This window comes from Patella vulgata, chromosome 8, assembly GCF_932274485.2.
Source record: "Patella vulgata chromosome 8, xgPatVulg1.2, whole genome shotgun sequence".
NCBI lineage: Eukaryota > Metazoa > Mollusca > Gastropoda > Patellidae > Patella > Patella vulgata.
Genome location: NC_065886.2, coordinates 41,720,943 through 41,740,400, shown reverse-complemented (window position 1 = coordinate 41,740,400; position 19,458 = coordinate 41,720,943). Strand labels below are relative to the sequence as shown.

Below are 19,458 nucleotides of genomic sequence, written 5' to 3'. Positions count from 1 at the left end.
TAGGAAAAATAAAATTATTGGTTCAAATAAAATAATCCAAAAATAAAAATTGGCTATATCAGTTGTGTATATTTTGATAATATCTCATTATTCAATGCTATCTATTGTGGATAATCTGCTGGCTTCGATTTAATCAGATTTAAAAAAGAGGCCTACATAAACAAATTACCGACACTTATATCATCTGCAGAGGATGATTAATTAATTAGGGGGTTTGGATTGCTGAATGGTTAGCATGTGTGTGCTGTATCATAAAGTCTGTCCTTGAGTCAACTGACGTGGTTTCGATTCCCCGGTTGTACGTGACAAGGAGTAAGGTTGCCTGTCCAACCTCGTGGGTTTTCTCTGGGTCCTCCGGTTTCTTCCAACTGCTAAAGACCCCTACACGTAAGCAAATTATGGAAATAAAATTAAACCATATGTTAGTCCTGAAATGACCTAGTTTGTGTCGAGTGGACGTTAAACCCAATTTCTCTCTCTCTCTCTTAATTAACTAAAATTAGGAAATCTTTAATTCATAGCCTTGTAAATACTGAATGGAATTGAACAGTTTTGCACTAAGATTCCTTTTAAAGTGAGAGGGGAATTGGTTGGTCGTATGTTTAACCGCGTGTGATTTCAATTCCTACTTGTACATTTCAAGGAGTAAGGTTGCCAGCCTAACCTCTTGGGTTTTATCTGGGTCCTCCAATTATCTCTCACAGCTAAAGAACACTACGCACAAGCGAATTATTAAAATAAATTAATAATAGTTTATGTGAAGTGGATGTTAAACTCCATTTCTCACTCTCTCTCGCCTTTTTAAAGTTTCAACTTTCACCATACTGTAGTTTGTGATCAGCACCTGCATGTAGATAACTTATTGAAAACAGAGTGTCAACCAGTGTTCTGCCATTGATTTCTCTGTATATATGTAGAGAAATAGCAAATTGCACAGCCGTGCTAACGCATAACTATTCACCATTTTGTAAATATTCTACATAAGTAGTATTTGAAGTAACTGGATGGTATAAATAATGTTTTTATCACCAAATAGTGTTTATGAATATATTTTTTATTGTCCCCCGCCTTTCGAAGAAAGCAGGGGACTATTAAAATGGGTTCGTCCGTCTGTCTGTCTGTCTGTCCGTCTGTCCGTCCGTCTGTCTGTCTGTCTGTCTGTCCGTCACACTTTTTGGGACACAATAACTCTCTTCCTAATTGAGCTAGAATGTTCAAACTTGGTGTATGTGTTTATTAGGTCAATGCCTTGATGGAGTTCGAAGATGAGCATTTTCCGCTTAGGGTAAGCAGAGATAAGCAATTTGATTGGTTGATGCTTTGGGACACGATAACTCTCTTCCTAATTGGGCTAGAATGTTCAAACTTGGTGTATGTGTTGATTAGGTCAATGCCTTGATGGAGTTCGAAGATGAGCATTTTCCGCTTAGGGTAAGCAGAGATAAGCAATTTGATTGGTTGATGCTTTGGGACACGATAACTTTTAATTGAGCTAGAATGTTCAAACTTGGTGTATGTGTTTATTAGGTCAATGCCTTGATGGAGTTCGAAGATGAGCATTTTCCGCTTAGGGTAAGCAGAGATAAGCAATTTGATTGGTTGATACTTTGGGGCACGATAACTCTCTTCCTAATTGAGCTAGAATGTTCAAACTTGGTGTATGTGTTGATTAGGTCAATGCCTTGATGGAGTTCGAAGATGAGCATTTTCCGCTTAGGGTAAGCAGAGATAAGCAATTTGATTGGTTGATGCTTTGGGACACGATAACTTTAGTTCTAATTAAGTGAGATTGATGAAACTTGGTGTATAGATTTATTATATGAATACCTTAACTAAGTTCGATAATGAACATTTTTTGCTGAGGGTAAGCAGAGTGATAAGCAATTTGATTGGTAGAAACTTTGGAACACAATAACTCTCCTTCTAATTGAGGTAGAATGTTCAAACTTGGCATAGGTGTCTATTAGGTGAATGTTTAAACTTGATGTATATGTAGATGTTCATTAGGTGAATGTCTTGACTGAGTTCAATAATTAACATTTCGAGCTGAAGCTAAGCAGAGCTAATCGATTTCATTTGTCGATGGTTTGGGACAAGATAATCTTGATTCTATCTGATAGAGAGTGATGAAACTTAGTGAAAAAAATAAATGTGCGATTAATTAATATGTGTCATCTATTTATTTTGCAATTTCGGCGGGGGACATCAGCCTCACTGTTGGCTTGTTTGATAGTCTTATGTATTTAGGAACCTGACTATTTCTTATTTGGGGGGTTGGATGGCTGAATGGTTAGCGTGCACGCGGTGTATCATAAAGTCTGTCATTGAGTCGACTAGCGTGGTTTCTAATCCCCGGTTGTACTTGGCAAGGAGTAGGGTCGCCTGTCCAACCTCGTGGGTTTTCTCCGGGGCCTCCGGTTTCCTCCCACTGCTAAAGACCCCTACGCGCAAGCGAATTATGTAAATAAAATTAAACCATATGTTAGTCCCGAAATGACCTAGTTTGTGTCGAGTGGACGTTAAACCCCATTTCTCTCTCTCTCTCTATTTTTGTCCCCCGCCTTTCGAAGAAAGCAGGGGACTATTAAAATGGGTTCGTCCGTCTGTCTGTCTGTCTGTCTGTCTGTCTGTCCGTCTGTCTGTCCGTCACACTTTTTGGGACACAATAACTCTCTTCCTAATTGAGCTAGAATGTTCAAACTTGGTGTATGTGTTTATTAGGTCAATGCCTTGATGGAGTTCGAAGATGAGCATTTTCCGCTTATGGTAAGCAGAGATAAGCAATTTGATTGGTTGATGCTTTGGGACACGATAACTCTCTTCCTAATTGGGCTAGAATGTTCAAACTTGGTGTATGTGTTGATTAGGTCAATGCCTTGATGGAGTTCGAAGATGAGCATTTTCCGCTTAGGGTAAGCAGAGATAAGCAATTTGATTGGTTGATGCTTTGGGACACGATAACTTTTAATTGAGCTAGAATGTTCAAACTTGGTGTATGTGTTTATTAGGTCAATGCCTTGATGGAGTTCGAAGATGAGCTATTTCCGCTTAGGGTAAGCAGAGATAAGCAATTTGATTGGTTGATACTTTGGGGCACGATAACTCTCTTCCTAATTGAGCTAGAATGTTCAAACTTGGTGTATGTGTTGATTAGGTCAATGCCTTGATGGAGTTCGAAGATGAGCATTTTCAGCTTAGGGTAAGCAGAGATAAGCAATTTGATTGGTTGATGCTTTGGGACACGATAACTTTAGTTCTAATTAAGTGAGATTGATGAAACTTGGTGTATAGTTTCATTACAGTAATACCTTGACTAAGTTTGATAATGAGCATTTTCTGCTCAGGGTAAGCAGAGCGATACGCAATTTGATTGGTCGAGACTTTGGAAAACAATAACTCTCCTACTTTGATTGTCCCCCGCCTTTCGAAGAAAGCAGGGAACTATTAAAATGGGTTCGTCCGTCTGTCTGTTTGTCTGTCTGTCCGTTCCGCTTATGGTAAGCAGAGATAAACAATTTGATTGGTTGATCTTCGAATTGAGTAAATGTTCATGCTTATTGTCCCCCGCCTTTCGAAGAAAGCAGGGAACTATTAAAATGGGTTCGTCCGTCTGTCTGTTTGTCTGTCCGTTCCGCTTAGGGTAAGCAGAGATAAACAATTTGATTGGTTGATGCTTTGGGACACTATAACTTTAGTTCTAATTAAGTGAGAGTGATGAAACTTGGTGTATAGTTTCATTACAGTAATACCTTGACTAAGATCGATAATGAGCATTTTCTGCTCAGATTAAGCAGAGCGATAAGCAATTTGATTTGCTGAGACTTTGGAACACAATAACTCTCTAATTATTTTCCTATTTCGGCGGGGGACATCAGCCTCACTGTTGGCTTGTTCTTATTTATTCTCTGGTATTCTGAGGGGGGGGGGGGTCATAATATCAGATGTACTGAAAATATTTCTCAATCAGCATTATCTATTTTGTGGATCAGTGAGTGTGATTCTGGCTCATTAACCAAGCAGTCCTGGGTTCAATCTGAAAAGTGTCTAGTCCATTGGATAATATGGAAAATGAAAGTCCTGTAGTAGTTAGTGCATGCCAAAAATCCTATGGCATATGGAAATCAAATTAAGAGTAGTCTGTAGTTCCGCTAGCCAGGCCAAATTTTCCTCATAGCCCCCTGCATAGCATATGGTCATGTTCGTTATTCCTGTGCAGAAAAGTAGAATTTAAAATGTCCATTTCCTTTAGGATGGTTGAGGTAATATATTTTTTAACTATATCAGATAGACTTTATGTATGGAAAAAATATCTCTCATTTATCTCACTAAATAAAGTACACTTTTATATACTGGCCTGACAAGGACAGCTATCTAGTCGATTGGATGGTACAGAAAACTGAGGTCCCGTGTACACATTGGCGTGCACGTAATGGGGGGCTTATGTCGACCTTGCAACTGAAAGCAACTGGCGTTTCGGCAACTGGGAGCAACTGAAAGCAACTGAATGCAACTGAAAAAAGTCTACCTGAGCGCCTCTTACAACTCAAAGCAACTAGTTCCAGTCAGTTGCACATGTTCAACTTTCTGCAACTGGCTGCAACTAGTGGCAACTGGTTGCAGTCGACATGAGCGTTCTTGCAACTGGAGTCAACTCGTTTCCATGGAAATAACATCACATGACAAGAGACACGTGTCATGTGACTTTATAAATAAGCAAATGGAAGCGAACGAAGACACTCACTTTTCAAGTCTTGATGATGTCGACAATAACATACTATTAGAGTTGTAGCAAGACCGACCATGCCTTTGGGTTGCTTCTTCTAAGTAATTTGCCATTTTGTTAATCACATGATGAATAAATTAACCGTCACGTGTTCAGTGTGATCGCTATCAGTTTCGAGTCGACATAAGCACTCCAAATTCAGTTGCTCCCAGTTGTCCTCAGTTGCTGATATGATCGACATAAGCACTCTTGCAACTGACTGCAACTAGTTGCTTTGAGTTGCAAAGTCGACATAAGCCCCGCTTAAAAGATCCCTTGACAGTTGGAATTCGATATAAAATAAGAGTAGGCCGTAATGTCGCTATCCGGGCAAATTTTCCCTCATAGCACACTGTATGGCATATACCCGTCTTCATTAACCATGTTCGGAGCAGAACAGTAGGACGTTAAACCTCATTTCATTTCATTTCATTTCATTTTTATATACCGGTACTGACATGTTGCTTTTTTACTGTATTACATCAAGGAAAGAAACTTACATCTAAGTAAGAAATGAGAAATCTATAACTAAAAAGGTTTTATAATAATGAAGCTGGTTGTAATATTCATGATTATTTATATGTTTGTGACAGACTTTGTATATGACTAAAAGGCATAGTACACCAGATCATTTTAATGTAAGGACTGTTCTTGTGTAAGTAAGGACATCTGCAGGGCATTTTCTTTAATTGTACAAGGATTGCAGCAAATGCCCCGCTGCTGAAAACAATTAATCTAATGTAACGTATGCCAAAATTCAAACATTTTCTTGCACCCGGAGGCAGTATACTTCCCTTTCTGGACCCCAATTTGCGCCTATGCTTTAGATTCCTTAAAAAATGCCCTGCACATAAAAGTAAAAACCCTTTATGCAGGCTGACCTGAATTATTATTGATTCAGTTGCCTACGATGGTGGCGTAAAATACATTGGTTAGAAAGCTATGTAAATTTGATGAATTATAATCAAAGTACTTTTGAATGTGAATGCTCAAAGTTCGGCCATACCCAAAAAATATTCTGGTTCTAAGACAATCCTTTCCACAATCTGATGATTTCTCAAATCATCACTATGACTTTCATAAACATAACATTTGTAGGAACAAGTGAAATGAGGAATGAGGTTTAACGTCTTACTGTTCTGCACTGACTGGGTGAATGGTTAATGCGTCCTTGTTGGATCATAAGGTCTGTCATTGAGTCAAGTGGCATGGTTTCGATTCCCCGCATGTACCTGACAAGAAGTATGGTCATCTCCAACCTTGTGGGTTTTCTCTGTGTCCTCCGGTTTCCTCCCACTGCTAAAGACCCCTATGCACGCACAGGCGAAATATTGAAATAAAAATTGAACCATGTTTTAGTCCCGAAGTGACCTAGTTTGTGTCGAGTGGACGTTAAACCCCATTTCTCTCTCTTTCTCATATTATTTATGGGAATGTATGATGATAACATAGCATTTATGATTGTCAATAACATTTATCAGAATTGCATACTTGATAATTGAGTCTATGGTATATATCTGGACTCAATCAAAAAATTTCATCAATTTACTTCAGGGTAAAGATTTACTTACCTTACAGTAATTAATACAACAGTTATTATTTTTCATTTGTTTTTAAATAAAATGGGGTCATGTGACCCTGAGAGACAGAATATTTTTCCATTTGGCTAATTTTGATTATGTACTTTTATTGAGATAAATTGAGACTTTAATTCAATTCAACATGTTATTTTGATCTAAATCAAAGAGCTTTCACTGCTTTGATCAACTTTCTTTTCAGTTGAAATATCCATGGAGAAAACGATCTCTGTTGTGAAATATACTTGTAAGGCCACACACAAAAATATTCTGGTTCTCCGACAATCCTCACCAAAAATCTAATGGAGGGAGAAAGTTTTAACTTTTGTGTTTTTATTTTGTCAAATGATCACTGGGCTAAATGACTACTTGATCATAAACACCACATTTCCAGGCACTACATTTATCTCATGTTGTATGTACGAATGTGTGATTATCCAGTATCTCTTATCATCAGCCTGGAAATAAGGCACCTGTCACAGACAATGTCAGGCACAGATCCAGGCTTTGTTAGGCACTAAACCTCTGGTGCCTGTCATTTTGTCTGGCACTGATTTGTCTTTTTTATTGATATAATTAATACATGTCCGGCACTAAGTTGAAAATGTCATGTACATCTAAAACCGTTATTTCCAGGCCTGCTCTTATGATTGTCAGTAGTCTCTATCATCCAGAAAAATATTCTACGAATATTAGTCTGGATGTGTTGTCAACATTTGAGAATAATAGGTTATTGGCTAGATTATCCAGTCTTTTACATTATCATAAACCAAGTCTAAGGGAGGTGGGGGGTTGGATGGTCAAATGGTTAGCACGTGCGTGTTGTATCATAAGGCCTGTCTTTGAGTCAACTGGCGTGGTTTCGAATAAAATTAAACCATACATTAGTCGAACCCATTTCTCTCTCTCTCTCTCTAAAGGGAGGTAACTAGTCCTAAAACAAGATGTTGACGCCCATGAAATTAATTTAAGAATGCCATTTCAAAAAATCCATTTGATTGCATTGCCAGTTCAATATCTAACACTCTTAATATTTTTTTATTGTAAAATTTCTCTCTTCATGGGCCATATCAATGTTGTTTTTTTTTAATTAATCCTAACTCATGGTCACGATTCATGTTTGTTTTTATTAAAAATACAATAATTCTGCGATTTATTGCAGGAAGGGGTGCAACTCTAACTTGACTTCGCCAAAGATACTGGATAATCAACCACATTAAAAACCAAACTCCCGGTTACGCATGGGCAATGGAACTTTTTGTTAGATATTGACAACGGTCCCAGACCCTCTGCACATTAAAGACTAGGAGGTTCTGGGTGACCGAGACTAGATTGTCAGAAACATCATTTATCAGGATTGTGTACTTGATAAATAAGTCTATACCACATTTTTGATTCATTCAAATTTGTTTTATAGACCTACTTCTTGTGCAGCAGTTAATGAGACTGTTTGTATTTTTATTTTGAAAAATAAAAACAAGTCATCCAGCCTTTTTTTAAGTGACACAGGATTATCTGTGAAGCAGAATATTTTTTTATATGGCCTTATCTAACGGCAATTTTCTCCATATATAGTATATACAACCTTAATCTAAGCATGTGAAATGAGACTCCCATCCGGAATACAGCTGCACTTGTCTTACATTTAGATCAGTTCTTGTCTCAAACTTATTATTAAACAGAAATCGTACACCTGCAGTAGTCTCACAATTTTTTTTAATTATTATTCAATATCCTTATAAGTAATAGAGATATCGTGTTATCGGGTTGTTTAACCGATTAATGATATAGCTAGCTCACAGAAAGATAAATGGAAATAATTATATTGTCACTTAAAGTTTTTTTTAAATATGTTAGGGAGAGATATTGAACTGGGCTCCATCTGTCCTTCCATCCAGGTTTTCATTTCTAGAGGATATTTTGCAAACTGTTCAGGGTATATCTTTATGAAACTTTTAACTCAGTTTTTTGTATACAATATTTATTTTGGAGCATATCTCTTAAAGACGCATTATATAAGAGCTAAATCTGTCTATTGCAGGTCTTTTTTCTGACTTCAAATCTTATATAATTATTATTTAGACATTTATTCACACGACAAATGGATTTGAATACACACAGGATTTAAATTTTAACAATAATAACTCTTGAGTTCTTATATTGCACACAGATCCATCAAAACTAATGCTCAAGGCTCATTTAGCTCTACACAGTGGAAAAAAGATGAGTCTTTTACTGCTTCTTAAAATAGCCAATCGATTGTGAATTCTTTAAGGTCAAGGGTAGTGAATTCCATAGGTTTGGTACAAGGTTTGAGAAGCATCTTTGGACGAATGTCTTAAGTCTATAGTTGGGTACCACAAGATGATGTTCATGATGGAACCGAAAATTTCTTTGGGTGGGGGGACATAGTCAACTAGCATTGAGGACATGTACTCTGGTGCTTCACCTTTCTGGCATTTGTAGGCCATGCACAGAACTTTAAACTTAATTCTAATTTCCACTGGAAGCCAATGTAAACCCTTTAAAAGTGGTGCTTTGTGGCAATTTCTACTAAATTGGCACACCATTCTAGCCACAGTATTTTGTACAAGCTGTACAAGACTTAGTCTCAGTTGTCAAGTACCACTGCTAAAATAATAAATGATCAACACTACATCTTCAAACAGTCATAACTTGACTGAGAGTAAAGTAATTTAAATGAACTTTTCAATATATTCGAATTTTTGAACTATTATAGCAAGCGATTCAGGATGAACCGTTGTGTTTCAATGTAAACAAGTTTTACTTAGTTTTTTGGTCCACAGTTATTATTCTGGAGCAGCTTACTGTTACACTTAGTAGGTGGCAATACAAACTAGGTCCACGATCGTAATAGGCCAACATCACAGATAGATCGTTGAAGATGAGATTACTAAAGCACGCACATGTTCTGTCTCGACCTCTTCTTATTTTATCTACATGAAGGAGACGGTCTTCTCTGTGGATTTAGTTTGTAAAAAAACACGATTCAGAGAAAAATTATGGACTGGATCATAGCAATTAAACAAGGTTTAGCTAAGTGATGTGAACTTACAGCTATGGGGGCTATTATCTGTCTGCTACACTTTTATGACGTGCGCTTCACGTCATACGTCACAAAAGCCGATACGTTTTACTGTCTAAATGTAAGTTTAAATGTAAAGTTACGAAACCTCTCTATTGTATAGAATTCTTCCAGAAACTGAATCCAATCAAATGTCAAATATATTCTAATTTTTTTCAGGTTCCAAAGGGTTTTCCATATTTTTGTGTGGATTTTGGTCATCAAGGTGGCTTTGCCCACGTCATAGAAGATGAACAGAGATTTCCGACATATTTTGGACGGGTAAGCTGTTTAATCCCCTGTGGGTGGTCTTTGTTATATAAAGCACCTGTTCTCTACTAGATAAATTATTGTATTATACATGTCAGTTCGCTATCAGGAAACTTTTATGAATAAATCAAGTAGGCTTTACATTGTGGGTTATGTTTGTAACAGATTGATGAATTTTAATTGATTATTTAAAGCCAATGATCAGCATTTGCATTTTTCAGATGATATCTTTTTTCAGATGATATCATTTTTCAGTGCTTAATCTGCATTAAATTGTACTCATATTGATTATTTGACAGAAGCAAATTTTGAATGGTACATTATCTATCGGTTTGGATGCAATTTGACTAAAAAGAGTGGCACTGGCTTGTTTTGACTGTATCCTATATTTGCCTTTATGACCACAATGGTTTCAGTTATAGAGGTTAAATCAGTTTGGTTAGGAACATCTGTGGTCGGTGGTCAAATTGTACAAATGACTACTTGTAGATATCATCTATTGATCAGTAAATCTCAGCCACTTTCTTCATCAGTGCAACATTACTAAAAGTGGAAGAAACAAAAACGAGATGGTTAAAATAAAAAGGTATTGCTGAGTCACTTTAATGTATCCTTGTTGTGTTAATACTTGAAAGGGTTTAATTCTGCTGGCCACACTTGGTACAAATAAGCTCTGTCTGGATAATCTGATCTATATTTACAGGAGTTGGGTCACAAATGTAACATGGGTTTTCCATTGTTAAAAACCCTTACGAATAAAAGGTACAATAATAAATAACGCTCCCACCCATTGGGCCAGCCACCCATAGGGAAAATATCTGATATTATTGATTTAAAGCCCTATAGGATACTTTAAAATACTGAAATAATATACAATAGCTGTATAACACAATCCTTTAGAGAAATTTAGTTTACTAGATAGAGTGATAAACTATAACACATACTTATGGAAGAACAAATACTTCATTATTTAGGTTACATTTAGAAGATGCTTGAAAATGTTGAGAGAATACGCTTGGAGTTGTTACCTTAAATAAATTAAGTAATTGTTCTTCCTTTAGTATGTACTAGAAGGATAGCCAGCTTCACCCGAAGGCTAAATTCGCCAGGGGCCCAATTTGCCTTAAAATGCCCGAAGTGCAAATTTGATGGCCTAAACCATTCACGTTGGTCATACTGGTTAATTTGATACCACATATTTGGGGTTGGAGTACAGCGACGAACGTGGTTTGCCTGGGGGCCCAAACATTAATGAGGTCCTGTTGGTTGATTTGATACCGCATATGTGGGGGTGAAACGCGACGACGAAGCGTGATGGGTGAATATACATACATACACACTTTGTTTTTATTTATATAGTTTATAGTTTAAATAGCTGTATAATAAAAATGATACCCTTATATTGGAATTTTGAATATGATTCACAATATCTTAATATTTGATTGGGCATATATCCTGGTTGGATGTTAGCTATAGATATTGCAAATGTTTACATCTTCAGACTCCAAGAGTCGTTTTAAAGTATGTCTAATCATATGACTATTATGAAAATAGTCAAACTAGATCAAAGAAACTGAAATGTCAAGCCATATATTCTATTTAATAATATCCAGTCTGACATGCTATGTAATCTCAGTTATCCAGGACATTAATGCAATAGGTTTGTTGTTCTGGATAACAGAGAAAATTATTTTGAAATGTAAGTAAATACCTTATTATTGTATGATTACAGGAAGTTGTAGGTGGAATGATTGATGCTAATCACAAATTGTGGAAAAATCCTCCCAAAGAAAATTTCGATGAACAAAGAATCAGAGTTTTAGAATTCTCAGAATGGTGGCAACCACATGATTGGACTCAAAATATTTGATAGTTTTGAGCAAAAATAAGCTATTCTTGTGGCAGCAATTAACAGACATTATTTGATATTTAAACCTACATAGTTATAAAATGTTAAAAATCATGTAAATAAAATAAACACACAATGTACTCTCCAGGTTTACAACTTTATTTACTTTTTTTAAGAGTTTCAAAATGTTATAGGACATATAAAATAAACAAACACTCAGTTGCATACCTAGAGCTTGTGCCAACTATTGATGTTCACCTATTGATTTTCAATGTTGCGCGACATTATGTCCCGGAGTGATTGCTGCTTTTCAGAAAACTGTGCTTTTAACAGGTTTTTTTTAAAATTTGTTATCAAGCATTGGGATCCCAGAGGATGAACCATGTTGATTTTCAGCATTCTAGGACTTTCTGTTCCAGAGAAAGCCAGTGAACAACAGAAATCATATTTCTTGTGGACATAAAGGATCCTTATCAAAATTGGTCAAAATCCAAGTATTTTTTTCCAGTCTTGTCTCTATGGCTATCTGTTTTGCAAGGCAAAATACAGCAGCTTAAATTTACCTCCCATGAAAACGTTTACAATCCTCTTTATGGTACGGGGGTCATGTATGTATATTGTGATGTTTCTATTGTAACCATGAGACACGGAATCGGACTGATGGAAGGATGATATGTATAAATATATTTATTAAGGAGATGAGAGTAACATCGTCTCTAATTCCCAACAAGACTTTATACATTCACAGATCAATGTCCTATGTTTATATCTCAATCGGGAATACTAGATGTATTAGTGGATAAACACGTCATAAAACCAGAGTATATTAACACTGATTATAATATCTTTGCGCCCGATTTGTTACAGAAAGTTATCGCCTATAATATATCGGACTAATGCACCGCAGTACAGTGCCGATTTCCCCTAACACCTATTTCACGATTTGCTGGACACTGCCACCAATAACAGTTTTACCATTTATACTGTTCTGACAACCGGCAATGGGGCTTTGAACACACAGACGTCTTGAGGACGTGGGGTTAGGCATTGAGTGATGCCTCTTCTGTTTTTAAGAGATGCCTATTGACTAACTTAATCAAATAAACTCACGCGTTGGTTCGATTTCACATTTGTATATTTCAACTGTGAAAGTATGGCCATGGACCGAGCCCTTATTCTTGTGTCTAGCAGCAGTTACTTTTTTAAATAACTGCTTCAACTTTACTGGTCAAATAAATAGCTGGTTTGCATGGCCGAACAGATTATATATACCCGGATATTAATGTTTGCAGCTGCTTTTGTATAACCCAGGGCTTACTTTTTATACAGAGCTCTCTTTTGAATTTTAATTTTGGTAGATAGCACATATTAATAAATATTATTGACGCATTATAGTTTCGTTTGAAACTGGTATACCTTTCATACGGATTACATTGTTACAACGTATTTGATGGATTATTTAAAGTGTGTTCACAGAAATCACATCACCCTTCAACCAACAACGGCCTGTATTGACGTTTAATATACATCAAATAACATTACATTTAAAACAGATACGTTGAAAAACATCTAAACTATTCAACCAAGAATGGATTTATTATAATATTGCTTTTAAAAGAGTCAGATACGTAGAAAAATATCATCTAAACTATTCAACGCGAAACGGCTTGTATTGACGGCTTGTGTTTGATGTTTCATGTATAATACACTTCAAAAAATGAAACGCATAACCTATTTTTCATCATTTTTTTATTTGAACGGGATTGTTGTTTCCATAAATCTTACTTGTTTTTAATGTCATTATGTAAGGATAAAAGAAATTCATGATTGGTTTTAAATGTAGGGTCACTAATTGTGACTGGTCATACTTTTTGCCAAACTTCGCAAGCTTTTCGCATGAAACCCAAATCTAAGGCCTTTAAAATCCCAGGGTTCTCGTTTTCAAAATCAGTTGCACATGTAAACACTCAAAGAGCCAATGCTCCATCCAAACGAAGACCAATTAACCCAACAACGCAATGGGTCGGTTACCAGCAGGTGAATCCCAGAAAGATGTAGCCAGACTGCCGAATGTTTCCCAGAGTATCATCTCTCGCCTTTAGCCTACGTGAAACCGGATTATGAGAAATACACCGACACTGTCAAATCCGACTTCAATAGATCCAGACATACAGGGTATGGCTACAGCAACGCTGGAGTACAGTTTGGTTCCGCGGTACCTTTTGCAACGAGGCGATGGTAGATCGAAGGTATACCGACGATGAAATGTCACTATGCGTTTCTCTTTTTGAAGAGTATAGATTAAATAACTTTTTAAAAACATCATCAAAACTATTTTATCCAGAACGACTTGTATTAACGTTTATGTAAGAGTTATATGAACAGCTGGACGTTTTTGCTATAATAGTTCACAAATATATAATGTATAATGAATATATTAAAAATATCATTCAAATTATTTTATTCTGTGCGAAGTTATAACTTTGTGAAGATATAGCGTAGATCGTTCATTATCGTGGTAACGGTACTTGTCAACCGAAACTAGCCTCAATTATCATGTTAATAAATGTCTAAATACTAATTTATATAACAATATTGAAGCCAAACGAAAGACTTGCAATAGGCAAATTTAGCTCTTACGTAGGCTAATGCATAGTTAACTAACACTACATATAAAACAGATAAGTTGAGACCAAAACCCCAAACTTGGAATATTTCAGGATTTTTGTTTTGCAATGTGGTGTATTCATAATAGAATTGATGCGATTTAGAATAAAACGATTTTCTATTCCGACCAGTATGATAATTATATCTCTTTGTGAAGACTTAAACTGTCGTCTGTAATGTAAATGTCGCAATATACATTCTATTATAAGGAATGAATAAGCGCATTAAAGAGGTTTCCTACCTTCTCTATTGATTTCAGCATTCCAGTCATGGAATTTAATCAAATATTTTATTATAGAAGTGATGTATAATCTATAATATTATAGCATAGAAGTATTTATAGGGAAATGAAATGAAATTGGGTTTAACGTCTTACTTTTCTGGGGAGCCACGGTGGCTCAGCAGGTAAGAAGGGACAACGTATAGTCACTCGGATGGGACGAAAGACCGAGGTCCCATGTACACATTGGCGTGCACGTAAAAATCTCTTGGCAGTTAAAATTTGATAGAAGAATTGACCGTTGTGTCGCTGTCCGGGCAAACTTTCCCTCATAACACACTTTATGGCGTATACCCGTCTTCATAAGCCCAGTTGCATTGGAAGGACGTTAAGTCACATTTCGTTTCATTTTTCATTTCATTTTTCATTTTATATTTCATTTTATATTTCATTTCTTTTCATTTAATCAAACATTTTATTATAGAAGTGATGTAATAATCTACAATATTAACATGGAAGTATAATCTACGAAATGAAATTGGGTTTAACGTCTTACTTTTCTGCAACCAACCGCGATGATGGAGACTGGCATACATGTCATGCAGTGTGCTATGAGGGGCCTCGACTTTTATCCCACTCGAACACCTGGAAGGTGTTCTTTGTCACGAACCCCCATTCAGCACTACTTACAGGGTGAAACCAAGTCGAAATATTCTAGGAAACTTTCTTGGTCAATCCCGAAAGCGAGCCACGGAAATACTAGTTCGCGAGGGCAAAATCTAAAAGTTTAGGCCCACTTCAGATTTCGTCATGGTCGTGAGATGTGAATAGGGTTAGGGTTAGCACTAGCCCTATTTACACCTCGTGGCCGTTGACCAAATCTGCGGTGGTCCTTAACTTTTAGAACTAACCAGTTCGCGAGCTAGCACCTCACCCACTCAGCCAACGCTGTATTTCCCAGAGTAATCAACATTACAGACACGAAATATTGGCCCATTTCAATCAACGGTGATGCTGTTATCTTGCCGTGAAACATATGGGTTCCTGATTTCAAATATTTAAGACACAATGAACATATTTAAAACCAGTAGTACATTACAATTTGGTTATATGCATATCTATAATTTCCTTGTTGTTCACTTGTAGCAATACTTTGGATTCTACTAACAAAAAAAACCCCGCTCTTGTCCGTGATTGGTAGGGCCGTTTTATCAATATGATCTATAATTTTGTCCATACAGTATTTGTATGAAATCATTTAAATTTTGGATATGATTATATCTATAAATTCTGTATTTCATTGTCGGTCAGTTTGTGCAATTCTTTGGGCACTATTAACAAAATAAACGCTGTTGTCGGTGATTACTATAGGACCCAACACCTTTGCCATTTAATTTTAAGTGGAAAGTGATTGATACCGAATTGCCTAACGCCAGACTTTGCGCGATTGTAATTTTACAAGTAAAACCGCCCATGGCTATGAAATTCAAATAACAAGCTAACGTTGAGTGCACATTTGTCTCAAATATCAACTTCCGAGGACACAACTGCGTTTTAATCTCCAAATCTCTTCTCGGAATGCATGGTCACTCACTACATTCACAGGAATGGTTTGACTGGTTTCGCCAACATTACGTGGTTTATGCGTGTGTATGTGAGAGAGGAACGGGACTTTAACGTCAAACCAGGTCATTGACGGACCGACATGTGGTTCAATTTATTTTTATATTCACATGCACATAGGAGCTTTAGCATTGTGGGCGGGGGATGGACATGCGACTATAAAGCGTACCGTTAGATAATTCTGCCACCCAGCGGGGACTGTGTAAACTGATGTCAGTCCTGTATTTCAAGCTGCAGATAGTTTTACGTTCATCTTGTGTTAATAAACACACGTATGAAAGCCAGGAAATAATCTGTGACAAACTGGTTTTTATAGATAATCCACCTGTCACTTCAAAAGAGATTAAGTCAGTATTTCACCGATAAAAAAACCCAATGCGATATTATCTTTATTCATAAATACATTTATATATTTCGTAATGATTATATTGACAATATCAAAGCGCATATGTCGAAATATTTTTGTTTTATCTAAGCATTATTTTATTTAAATTAGTATTAATCTTTTGTTACATCTTTATGCATTTTAATTTGGTATGATTTCATGCATATTTCTCAAATCAACCAAAAGAATAATCCACGGTTAAACAGGCATTATGCAAGAGCTAAATCTGCCTATTTACAGGTCTTTCTTTAGGCCTTAAATGTTATATGAATTATTAATTATTAGACATTCGTGCGTGACACGACCATAATTAACCCCCGATGCCATCGGATGCGTCCGATTTTAAGTAGATTAGAACGGTTCGGCCATTTAATGATTTAATTTAACAATGGTGAAGCGAGGGTGGGCCTCTAACAGCCAGTTCGGTAGTTGCAATCAGTGCACACGTCTTGTCAAATATTCAAAGGCTATAATATCTTCGCCCGGAATAAAGTAATTTGAATGAAATTTTCAATATATTCATTTTGCATTATGCTTCTTTAAAAATTAAAGGCATGTATATTTTAAAGCTAGATCTTTCGTAAACAGAAACGCCTTGCGTAAAAGTACCGCTGAAAACGCCCCGCCCTCACTACTATATGAAGGAGGCGGAAGAGTGTTTTAAACGTCGTAATTGTCTGTACCGACTGCGCTAATGAAAAAGGAGAGCCAAGCCAAGGATGATGCCGAGTGTTTACAATTCCACAATTCCTCCTCCAAAAGACGCAAGGATGTTATCGTTATTGCTATCGTTATTATAGCGTGCAGTAATATATATATATATATATATATATATATATAGAGAGAGAGAGAGAGAGAGAAAGAGAGAGAGAGAGAGGGGGGGGGGGGGGTAACGTCCACTCGACACAGATAGGTCATTTCGGGACTAACACATGGTTCAATGTTATTTCAATAATTCGCTCGCGCGTAGGGGGCTTTAGCTGTAGTAATACAAAAGGGAGAGCATTAACGATAAAATTAATGCTGTGGAAAGCGTTTGCAATACCAGACTTTGTGAACATTTTGTGGAGTCATCAGGAATTTTCAGAAAAAATAGATTTTATGTCTGGAAAGCGTTAACAAAATGATCGGGACTACCTGTTGACAGTTGGAATTCAGAATAAGAGAAGCCCCATAGCACACTGTATGGCAAATTCCCGTCTTCATCAGACTGGTTCGTGCATTTAATTTCATTTTATTTCTAGAATGAGTATTTAAAAAAATATACTTTATAATTTAAACTGTTTGTTTATTTCGCTGCGGTAAGTAAAATTGAGTCCGGTAAAAAAGAAAGCATGGAACAACGTTTGATTTTAATCAGATTGTAAACTATTTGGCATAGTTCTCAAAGTGATGCAAATTTAGATTTGGCTGGGATTTTAATAACTCGTTCATGATGGATGACAGAGCTCTTGTAAATAAAATCCCCTCCTTGTAAAAAGTTATAAAACCATCACGTAAAAGCAATTTGCCGCACAAAGGTATACTACACAAGAAGGGCGCAAAATAACATAATTGTTGCCCACGGCACATGGTAATAAACTTAAAAAGTCTGAATTTTACTTCAGCTCATCTAGAACTCTACACAGCTTGAGTCCCAAAGAAACAGGATTTTTAAAAAATAATTTAATCAGTTAATGTCAATTCAGAAAAAAATAAGATGTCTGCCATGCACGTATACCAGGTCAATTCTGGAACAATAAATGATTTATTATATTTCAAATGTTAGAAAAAACCCCACTGAAAACGCTTGAAGCAGAAACATCGTGCGTGATACACCAGCTTGGAAATCACATATTACGTCATTGAATACAATTATACCTTTACTTAATTATTATAAAACAGCTGACACGGCGACATGTTCAACTTGTCAACATATCACGTTTTTCAATTAATGTTAAAGATACGTTCCCAGAAAAGTATTTATCGGGTGGTTATTTCCAATAAAAGTATGGCAATTTTGGTATATATTATGGAAAGTAGAAATATCCAATCTTACTGGAAATATACTGGAGCGCATACAAGACAAAAATGTTAGGGTTTCCCTAATCGACAGCCCGACGATTAGGAGTGTCTGCACGCGTGACATTAAAGGTTGCACGCGGAGATTGGGCGCTTGATGTACATGTTGATACAATTTATGAAGAGTTAGACGTACAACACTTTCTGAGATAAAATCATGGAAAAAGACGCGGGAAGTGGATAATCCGAGAATTTAATTAGGCTTCGATATTTGTAATAAATACTCAGCGATTAAAGACAACATCGTCTTGTGTATGCAATGAATTCTCCTCGGACTTCGCACCCGTTGCTAGGTACCGAGAGAGGTAAGTCATATGACACGAACATCCCTCTTTTGATCGAAATACATAAACTTTGTCATTTTCCCAAGTGTTAGGAGTTCGATCCCGTACATGACAAGAGGCTGGGTCGCCATTCTAAACGAGTGGGATATCACGTGGCTAAGTGGGTAAGACGCTAGCTCGCTAGCCTGGAGGTCGGGTGTTCGATCCCTGCATTGGCCGAGAAAGTTCATCCAGATTTTCCGGCGTGGTTCTCCCTTGTCAGTGATGCAGGACGGAGGGGCTGACAAGGAAAGCTGTCTAGTCGTACGGATGGGACGAAAAACCGAGGTCCCGTGTACACATTGGCGTGCACGTAAAAGATCCCTTGGCAGTTGGAATTCGATATAAGAGTAGGCCGTAGTGCCGCTGTCCGGGCAAAATTTCCCTCATAGCACACTGTATGGCGCATGCCCGTCTTCATTAGCCCAGGTTAGGAGCAGAACAGTAGGACGTTAAACCCCATTTCATTTCATTTCATTTCATTTCTAAACGAGTCGGGTTTCCCCCGACGATAAACCCCAACAATCATGCGTACTGCAGTTTTCCCATTAAACTGCAGCCTGAATTTGAATATTGTTTTCTGTCAATCAGTTTCTGAATTAGAGGCCGAGTTATTTTCATCGTGCCCTGAAATGA

General features: G+C 36.8%; 1 protein-coding gene across 1 annotated transcript in view; it reads left to right on the top strand.

Moving 5' to 3' along the window:
• Positions 1-11,757, top strand: part of LOC126829804 (CWF19-like protein 2) — a 37,968-nt gene extending 26,211 nt beyond the window's left edge. Inside the window, exons 17-18 of the mRNA XM_050559935.2 lie at positions 9,605-9,706; positions 11,427-11,757. Of these exons, the coding sequence (XP_050415892.1) occupies positions 9,605-9,706; positions 11,427-11,564 (240 nt within the window). The 3' untranslated portion in view covers positions 11,565-11,757. The remainder of the gene's footprint in view (positions 1-9,604; positions 9,707-11,426) is intronic.
• Positions 11,758-19,458: the final 7,701 nt, after the last annotated feature.